This window comes from Sceloporus occidentalis, unplaced genomic scaffold (genome assembly GCF_023333645.1).
Source record: "Sceloporus occidentalis isolate IW3139 unplaced genomic scaffold, rSceOcc1.0.p SCAF_8, whole genome shotgun sequence".
Taxonomy (NCBI): domain Eukaryota; kingdom Metazoa; phylum Chordata; class Lepidosauria; order Squamata; family Phrynosomatidae; genus Sceloporus; species Sceloporus occidentalis.
In genome coordinates this window covers 5,502,459-5,512,437 of record NW_028316988.1, presented here as the reverse complement: position 1 = coordinate 5,512,437, position 9,979 = coordinate 5,502,459, and the positions used below count along the sequence as shown (strand labels likewise).

Sequence of the window (9,979 nt, the reverse complement as noted above, 5' to 3'; positions counted from 1 at the left end):
CTGGCCTTCCAGGGCTGTTGGACTTCAGCTCCCAGAATCCCAGGCCATTAGCTAAGAGGGCTGAGGCTTCTGGGAGTTGAAGTCCAAAAACCTTGGGAACCAAACAGCTCAGTCTTCCTGGGTGCTGCTATTTCACGAGCCGCCGCCAGAGGGAGGCATCGCTCAAAGAAAAGATCGGGGGAACTTCCTGTCGGCGGAACCAAAGGAGGGGCCTCTCGTTGTCCGGAGGGACGCTGAGGCGGCGGACCATTGTGCTCAACCGGAAGCTGCGTCTTACTCATCACTTTGGCCTTCAGAGGAATGGTAAGTGGCTGCGTAAAAGGTACTTAAGCCAAAGTGAGTGTGGCCTTTTAAAGGCAGCTGGTCTGGGCTTTTCACTCCATTGGATGTTTGAGTGGGTTGTGGGTTCCAGTGATGCCTAGTTCCCAATGCTCTAGAGGGGAAAGCACCTTGGAAGGACTGGTAGTGGAGCCTTACTACAGCCCCTGTGTTTTTACACCTCTTTCCATCCATGTCTCATAGGTCGGTCCAATATGCTGATATCACGGCTGGCGCTTCAGATCGCACGAGTTGCACGAGGTACGGGTAAGTGCAGGGACACATGGGACACATGGGAGACAGGGCACTGGCTTAGGATCATAGAGATGGAAGAGATTGCAAGGGCCCTGATCCAGCCCAACGCCATTCTGCCATGCAGGAACTCCCAATCGTAGAACCAGAGAGTTGGAAGAGACCCCAAGAAGACCACTGATCCAGTCAGACCACATTCTGCCATGCAGGAACTCTCAATCAAAGCATCCCCATTTTGACAGATGTCCATCCAGCCTCTGTTTAAAAACCTCCAAGGAAGGAGACTCCACTACTCTCCAAGGAAGTTTGTTCCACTGTCGAACAGCCCTTACTCTCAGGAAGGTCCTCCTAATGTTGAGCTGGAATCTCTTTTCCTGGAGCTTGCATCCATTGCTCTGTTGGGTCCTATTCTCTGGAGCAGCAGAAAACAAGCTTGCTCCTTCCTCAATTTGACATCCCTTCAAATACTTAAGCAGGGCTGTCATATCACCTCTTAACCTTCTCTTCTCCAGGCTAAACATCCCCAGCTCCCTAAGGCATGGTTTCCAGACCCTTCACCATTTTAGTCTCCTTCCTTTGGAAACATGGCTCCAGTTTCTCCACATCCTTTTTGAATTGTGGTGCCCAGAACTGGACACAATATTCCAGGTGAGGCCTGACCAAAGCAGAATACAGTGGCACTATTACTTCCCTTGATCTAGACACTAGACTTCTCTTGATGCAGATGTGGTAGCTAACAAGGCCAATGTGACTTATGGTAGCTTAGGTGTGCTCTGACTTGTAGCAGTTGTCTAGAGTCTCTGGCGGAGATCTTCCCCATCACTTACCACCCAGTTCTTTTAATTGGAGATGGCAGGGATTGAACATGGGACTTTCTGCATGCAGAGAGAGCCTTTTGCCAGTGAACTACATCCTTCCCTAAATCCCAGGTACTATGAGGTTACTACAGTAGAAACAACAGTGTGATTGTATGTATAATACAGATTTTAACTGGCCTCATAGATCTTTAATAACAACATGATGTGCGGACAACCGTTAGCATTCATGCTTGTTTCCATGGTATGAAACCTGTCACTGCTAACTTCCTCAGTTCAGACACAACAAGATGTTGTGGGTGGCAAGGTGTGTATATGTGTGTGTTTTGATATTTGTATATATCTTTGTGTATATACAAATGGATGTACATATGTGTGTTGTGTCTCTGCATAAGTATAGATGTAATGGAGTTTGTGGATCTCTCGGTACCCTTAGAGAGCTTGCCTGTCATAATGATAACCTCTTTTTTTCTGTCCATGTGCCCTAATGGTGGTACAAATATCACTGGTGATTATCAATACTACTAGTTATTGCTGAAGCCATAAGCGGTAGAGAAGGTAACAATCAGACACCATGGAATCCTAGAGTTGGAAGAGACCGCAAGGGCCATCCAGTCCAACCCCATTCTGCCATGCAGGAACTCTCAGTCGAAGCATCCCCATTGACAGATGGCCATCCAACCTCTGCTTAAAGACCTCCAAGGAGGGAGACTCCACTAATGCTAACCCTTCCATGTCTGGCTGCATTCCAAGCTATATTCCAGCTATCTACAGCTGCCTTGGTTATTAGAGGGAGCGGAGGTGGATGCCCCTCCATTGTGTTTCAGTCTTGATTTGTGACTGGCTGAGCTACTGTGTGTCATGGAAATGTGAAGGGCTTTGGAGACCAGGCAGTTTAAACCAGGAGTGTGGAACTCTTGGCACAATAAGGGTTATCCAGTGTTGACACACAGACCCCATAGCCATGCTAGGTGAAGCTGATTGGAGTTAAAGTCCAAAACCTCCGGAGGGCTGAAGGCTCTCTCCTTTCCGGCCAAACCCTAGCCAGAAAAAGGATGGCATTTCAAATGCCCCTAAATTCAACTCGGCAGACTTGGGATATTATGCTGTTTGGGAGACAGATGCAGAAAGAACATCTGGCCCTCCAGATGGTTTGTTTTCCAACTCCCATTAGCACCATCCACAATCCTTCAGTAAGGGATTGTGCGAGTTAATTCAAAGGTATCTAGGAGGCCAAACATTCTCAAGCTGTGATGTGGGTCAATGCAGAAGGAATGCATAGACATCTGCGGTTACTCTTTGTACTTCTTACAGTTGCTGTTATTGTGATGATTTATGGGAGCCAATGTGGTGTAATGTGCCATGAAAGCTTATGGAGTGACCTTAATAAGTCATACTATTTCACCCTTGGAAGAAAGGAATGGTAAATCTCCTCAGAATCAATATTGCCAAGAAAACCCGTATGATAGGGTCACCAGTTGATTGGCTTCACATAATGACAGCAGTAACAACAGCAATTATTTGGTTGAGTGGGTTGTGGATCCCAGTGATGTATGTATACATCCCAGTGATGTATATTTGATTGAGTGGGGTTGTGGATCCCAGTGATGTATGGTTGTGGATCCCAGTGGGTTGTGGATCCCAGTGATGTATGTATACATCCCAGTGATGTATATTTGGTTGAGTGGGTTGTGGATCCCAGTGATGTATGGTTGTGGATCCCAGTGAGTTGTGGATCCCAGTGATGTATGTATACATCCCAGTGATGTATATTTGGTTGAGTGGGTTGTGGATCCCAGTGATGTATGTATACATCCCAGTGATGTATATTTGGTTGAGTGGGTTGTGGATCCCAGTGATGTATGGTTGTGGATCCCAGTGAGTTGTGGATCCCAGTGATGTATGTATACATCCCAGTGATGTATATTTGGTTGAGTGGGTTGTGGATCCCAGTGATGTATGTATACATCCCAGTGATGTATATTTGGTTGAGTGGGTTGTGGATCCCAGTGATGTATGGTTGTGGATCCCAGTGAGTTGTGGATCCCAGTGATGTATGTATACATCCCAGTGATGTATATTTGGTTGAGTGGGTTGTGGATCCCAGTGATGTATGTATACATCCCAGTGATGTATATTTGGTTGAGTGGGTTGTGGATCCCAGTGATGTATAGTTCTAAGTGTTATAGGGGAAACCACCCATCTTTAAGGTACAGCAAGACTCTCTTGCTTTATTTTTTTTGCTGCAAATCGATAAAGCTCCACAAATTCACAAACTTTAATCTCGCTTCTTCACAGAACGTTTGGTATCAAGATCAGTTGCTTCCTTTCTGATTCCTCGACCAGCAGTTTCTGCACATTATAGCACACATCCCTCCAGTAAAAATGGAGCTCACTCCCCACAGTGGTACGCACTGGATCCTGAACTGGAAGAAATGCTGGTGCCCCGCAAGATGTCCATCTCCCCCCTGGAAAGCTGGCTTACGGTCCGGTATATACTCCCAAACAATGTGGGCTTCGTCAACGTTCACGAGAGGCTCGGTTACGAACCTGCGCAAGAGTACATCCTCCCGCCGTGTTCTCGGGGGACAGAGGAGGATGAAGAGGTGGCGGAGATTGGGGAAGGTACACTAAAGCAGCACACAATGGAATGCAAGAAGATCCTGAAGATCAGGAGACGGAAAATGAATAGGCACAAGTACAAGAAGCTAATGAAACGGACAAAGTTTTTGCGGAAGAAGATTAAGGAAGGCAGACGGAAGAGGAAACAGGTGAGTCAGAAACAAGGTACCTAGTAAAGACTGAAAACCTTGGTTCAGTTTCTCTTAGACGAGGCAAATAGCGGAGACCACCTAAATAGGAACAAAAGGAGATCTGTCTTCAAGTGCACAGTGAATGGCTGTTTTTATTTGGGGGGAAACCCAAGGCTTTTTTGCCTGTGCCTTTATTTCTGTGGTCTTCTTCGGGGGATATAGGAAAACAAATATAAATATAAATGTAAAATTAAATATTAAAAGACAGCCCATAGTTATATAACAATATCTATATAAAATATGATACATTTTAATTTTTGTCTATTGCATAAAGCCTATACATACTAATAGGAAACCTAACTGCAGACATTTCTGGAGCTGAAATTCTCCTTCCATTTGTGGGACTGAAAATGTACAAGAGAACTAAGCTCAACGTTTTTTAAACTTAGCAGATGGTCAGGAAAAAGTGGGGTGATGGAGAAGAAAGGGGAGAGAGAGAGCCTAGATGTTGATATTTGTGTTTCCTTCTCTCTTTATAGAAGAGGTTTGAACGTGACCTGGAACGGGTCTGGAGGAGAGCTGGACTGAGGAAGCCCCCAGAAGGATGGGTAGTTCCCAAGATATATCTCAAGAATGTAAAGTCTGATTGACATTGTTTTGGAGGGATTTGGTTGTTTATAATTAAAGAATATTTAAACAGAAGAACAGTTTCTTCCACCTTGTCTCCCCTGGCAATGGTAAAACACTTACATAATCCCTTTAAAGTGAATCTTGTTTGCTTGACAGCCTTGTCAGCAATATTATAGAATCATAGAGTTGGAAGAGACTGCCATCCAGTCCATCCCCTGCCATGCAGGAAATCTCAATCAAAGCATACACAACAGATGGCCATCCAGCCTCTGTTTAAAGATCTCCAAGGAAGGAAACTCCACTACACTCCGAGGGAGTTTGTTCCATTGTCGAACAGCCCTTACTCTCAGGAAGTTCTTCCTAATGGTGAGGTGGAATCTCTTTTCCTGGAGCTTGCATCCATTGTTCCGGGTTCTGTTCTCTGGAGCAGCAGAAAACAAGTTTGCTCCCTCCTCAATATGACGTCCCTTCACGTATTTAAATAGGGCTATCGTATCACCTCTTAACCTTCTCTTCTCCAGGCTAAACATCCCCAACTCCCTAAGTCTTCTACCTGGGCAGCTCTTTCAGAATTCACTGCCGAGGCACATGGGATGGTGCTTCTTTCAGGATCTTTCTAAGCCCTCGAAGGACCTTATCACACATAGGTCCTATGTGCTTCCACCCCCAAAATGGTTAAAGTGGAGGCATCCCAGAAAAGCAATCCCATTTGCTATTGGTTATCACACACAGAGCACAACCAGGGGTTAAAAGCACATTAAAGTGGGCCTAAAGCGAATTTGGCTATCAAAAGGAAAGAAATCCTCATTGCCTGCTTAGAAATACCTTTTCTGAGCATGCTCAGAACTGTCATTTCAATAAGTGCGCGCGCGCACACACACACACACACACACACGCTCCAGGGAGGGGAGGGGATACGGGGGGGGGGAATCCTCTTTGCTACAGAAGCCCCAAAAGGTGTTTCAGAGGCAGAATGAGGCTGCCCTTTGCAAACTCCTAAAACCACACACAAAGACACACACACACAAGAGAGAGAGAAAGGAGGAGGTTGGGTCCATAAACCTGCCTGCTTCCACGCCCTCCTTTTCCAAGACATGTCCTCCATCCCCCCCCCTCCAGGAGTCTCTCCCAGGGACAACAAGGCAGCTTGAGAAATCAGGAATCCGGATGCATTTGGACCCTTGGTTTTTCACACAGCAGCCATTACATGAAAGGAGTCAATTCGCAAGCAAACTGGAAATGTAAATCCAGTAGTTTTGCAAATTTGCTTATTTCCTAATTGACTTCACATTCACCCTGGATTCTCTTCTGATTGCCTGCAGCGTCATGTGGAAAGCAGCTGCAAGTTTGTCACTGAGCCCTGGATGAGCCTGCATTGGCCCCGCTTTAAACATCCAATTCTTCCCCGTGTGATAACTTCCAAAGTGCATTGATCCATAAATAAGTTGACCCATGAGTTTAGGGTCGATTTCTGGATGTAAATTGTTGGACTTATAGTGGAGTATATATGGTACCTCTATTGAGGTTGACTGATGCCTCTATAGGGGTTCGTTGGCCGCCCACATCCATGTCTCCCATGTTCTTGGGGCATAGGAAGGATCCCTAGTCTTGTGCCACAGGTCTCACTCCCCCCTTCCCCTGGCATTGCTGGAGGCCCAGGCTATCCATGCCATCAGTGTGGCCAGCAGGGCAGTCTTTAAACAGAGGCTGGGTGGCGCCATTTTGGGGTGCTTTGATTGTGAATTCCTGCATGGCAGGAGTTGGACTAGATGGCTCTTGTGGTCTCTTCCAGCTCTATGATTCTATGATTCTATGAAATCATGAGCTCTCTTCCTCTGACGCCAGATGTGCCAGCAAGTCCCTTGTGTGCCTAATTCTGTTTCCTGAGGTGACTGACCGCATCCATGGCATCTCTCCACTATCACTCCTTCCTCTTGCAGAGGTCTGCCAGGCAGACTGCTAGGGCAGTGATGGTGAACCTTTTAGAAGCCGAATGCCCAAAATGCAACCCAAAACTCACTTATTTATTGCAAAGTGCCATGTCCCTCTGGCTTTCTAGTAACAAACTCTGGCAAACTCTGTGCTGGGGCGACGGCACATGTGCCAACAGAAAGGGCTCTGAGTGCCACCCCTGGCACTCGTGCCATAGGTTAGCCATCACTGTGCTAGGGGAAGGGTGGCAGTATAGGTCTGCAGGAGGGATTGTAAGCAAGGCAGGGTTAAGGGTACAGATCTCTCACTACCACACAGCCCTCCATGCAGTGTCCCTGTTGCCCCAAACATGTTCCATTCTACAAACTGCTGATGAACCAGCAGGGGGTGCTCAGCTGTAAAGAATCGATGTTTAAACCTATGTTACCATGAAGAGATGCAGCTGAAACTGAACTTGGAAGAAATTAGTTAAAGCTAATATAGGCATGGTACAGATCGCCCCAAAGGGGCAGCCTGCAGCCATCCGTGTTTGCACTGGATTGGGCCAGGGCAACCTCTCCAGTAGCCCCTGTGGCCCCAATCCGGTGTTTTTCCAGGCCAAAGTGGCAAAATGTCACTTCTCTTTGGTCTGGAAAGGGGTTCCCTGGCTCCTTAGGCATCCAGTGTACCCTGGCTTCATGCTTGGTCCCTAAGTGAGAGTGGTGGAGTCTCCTTCTTTGGAGGTCTTTAAACAGAGGCTGGGTGGCCATCTCTCAGGGTTCTTTGATTGTGAATTCCTGCATGGCAGAATGGGGTTGGACTGGATGGTTCTTGTAGTCTCTTCCAGCTCTAGGATTCTATGAAATCTATAAGAGAATGGTTTGTTGAAGAAACATAATATGGGAGGAGAATTGCTAAATTGTAGACTGGTGCAAACACTGGGAATGGATCAGATGGGACTGCTAGACCATGATTTGCCCTATTTTATTTAGGGATTTCTTAGAGGAAAAAACTCTTGACATGAGAAGCTGACTGTTAACATTATGCATATTTAATCCGTTTTGAGATGCATACATTCCATCTGGCGATTAAAATGACTAGCCTAACCTTCCTTTTTTTGTCTCCTCCTAATCTAGTTTTGCTTTTGTGTCATGTCTTTTAGTTTGTAAACCTGAGGGCAGCGAGTGTCTCAATACTGATCTATGTAAAATGTTTAGGGAGCCCTTGATTCAGCACGGCTCTGCATAGCATCATACTTCTACCGTGTACATACTCTGACATGGGCATGCTGTGCCTCATGCGGAGCCAGCAGAATCGAAGTGCTTGGCTGTGTCCCCTTAGCCAAATGTTGAATGGTTGCAACCATGCTGAGACTTCCAGGGGACTCCGGTGAATCTCAGTACTGATGTACCATAATAATTTTGCATCTGGCTGCATGGACATTGCTAGTTGCTTCTTCATTCCTGCCTGCTCCCTAAGAAACAGAACGGTTGTATGTGGAAGCTACAGAAGCTGTGGCAGGTCTGGGGAAAGCTTTGAATATTGCAGAGAGAGGAAGGGCACTAAAAAGGACATATGCCTATGTAAAGGAAACTTAGGCATGTGTATGTCATCAACAAGATACCAGCTTGCATGCATGCATGCATGCGTGTGTGTGTGTGTGTGTGTATAAATCAACACATAAAATCAACCAATTTTAAGTATCAAGGTTTAATAGAAACAAGGTCTATCCTATGTCACGTTGTGTCGGTTGCACTGCTCAAGTGATAAATCCCATTGAACAGGCACCAAGAGCAGAGCACACAAGCCTGTCTGTCTGCTGTATGTATACCTTGGCCAGCTCTTTCACTTATGATCTCATATGTGTTTGGATAGCAGGTTATTCCTAACCTGGTAAACGGAGCTGGAATAAAAGGAGCGATTACCTCCAACTTCTCTGTGTTGGCAGGTTTGCAGGTCTGGAAAGTTTTAGCAGGGGATGGTGGGCCAAAAAGTCAGGTGGAAGGGGTTAACATTGGGCATGTGGAATATATTTGGCTTCTCCTTTGTTAATGCCAGGCCTGGCTAGAGAAATGGTTATGTAGTGGGGTACTTTTCCCATTGCTCTTACCTGCTCTGGGTTTTCCAGTTTCCCTCACTTTCTGTCCTCCCACCCTTTTTACAGGCATCTTTTGAACAAAGCAGCTTTTCAACCGAATCAGACAGGTTAGCCCTCTTTCCACAGATCAGCCAGACCCTGCCTGCAAACTTGTGAGCTCCCCAGGAGTTTCATCTGCTGCCCGGTAATCTGGATGGGAACAAAAGGGGCCTTTACATTTGATATCTGAAAGAATTTACTCTTAAAACACATACACACGCCACTGCTTACCTGTCAGCAACTCAAGGTTTAACAGTGGGGCAATGAGTTTCTCTTATTTGACGTCAGTACTGTGCGGACTTTGGCTTGGTAGCCAGGGTTCCCTACCAGTCAAGCAGTTAGACCAAATTTATACAAGGGCCTAAACAGACCGGTAATAAACGCTGGCATCTGGGCAGAGTGGGGGTGTGGTGACCGCACACGTTTTGGTGCAGTGCTTATATGCGCTGTGCCGAAGAGTCACAGAAGACTCATAGCTAATGCACCATTTCCGTGGTGCAAAAACAAGCTTCTTTTTGCAGCGTCTTTATATCTCTATAGCAGCATCTACATGGCAAATATGGCAAAGGAGGCCTAGAGAAACACACATTTTGACAACTATTCACTTCTACCGCATGAACAAAAGTTAGGGGAATTATTCTTTGTGGACTTTAGCTCCCAAAATGTCCCCAACCAAACTGGTCAGTGGAATTCTGGAAGGGGTTGTCCAAAAAGTAACTTTCTCAAACTTCAGAAAGGGCTTTGGGCATGAGTTCCCATCTTCGCCTTAGCCAGCCCTATGTCTTGAGCCAGTCCTGATGAAAAACAGGTTGTGTTTGCAACTCCAAACTTGTCTAATCCCCTCCAAATCTTTCCCATCTCTCCAAGCCTGTGAGACAACTCCTCCAAACTCTTAATAGATATCTTTTCAGGAATGGAATGACCCAGTAGAATAAACAGCTTTGAGATCTCAGCAAGAGATCTCAGGGATGGGAGTAGTTTTTTGTATGTTTCTTTTAACTTTGGCCCAACTTTTGGACCTGGACAGCAGCCTCTTTCCAGCAAAGAGAGCTGAATAAAGAGGAAATAATCAGTTCAGTATGTCTTCATGTATTTGAGGATAGGGGCTTGGTGTGCAACAAGTCAAAAGCCAGTACACTCACTGATGATACAGATGTGGTTTC

At 46.0% G+C, this 9,979-nt stretch overlaps 1 protein-coding gene across 3 annotated transcripts; it reads left to right on the top strand.

Moving 5' to 3' along the window:
- The first annotated feature begins 206 nt into the window (after positions 1-206).
- Positions 207-5,072, top strand: LOC149307713 (small ribosomal subunit protein bS22, mitochondrial-like). Of its 3 annotated transcripts, none has more exons than XM_089534301.1 (4): positions 207-303; positions 523-579; positions 3,684-4,156; positions 4,678-5,066. In XM_089534301.1, exons 2-4 carry the CDS (start codon positions 534-536, stop codon positions 4,786-4,788), a joined length of 630 nt encoding a protein of 209 aa, XP_089390427.1. In that variant the 5' UTR covers positions 207-303; positions 523-533; the 3' UTR covers positions 4,789-5,066. The 3 variants fall into 3 exon arrangements, with proteins under 3 accessions (XP_089390427.1, XP_089390426.1, XP_089390425.1); XM_089534300.1 differs by having other exon boundaries at positions 208-303; positions 523-585; positions 4,678-5,063; XM_089534299.1 differs by lacking the exon at positions 207-303 and adding an exon at positions 1,573-1,692 and having other exon boundaries at positions 4,678-5,072.
- The last annotated feature ends 4,907 nt before the right edge of the window (positions 5,073-9,979 follow it).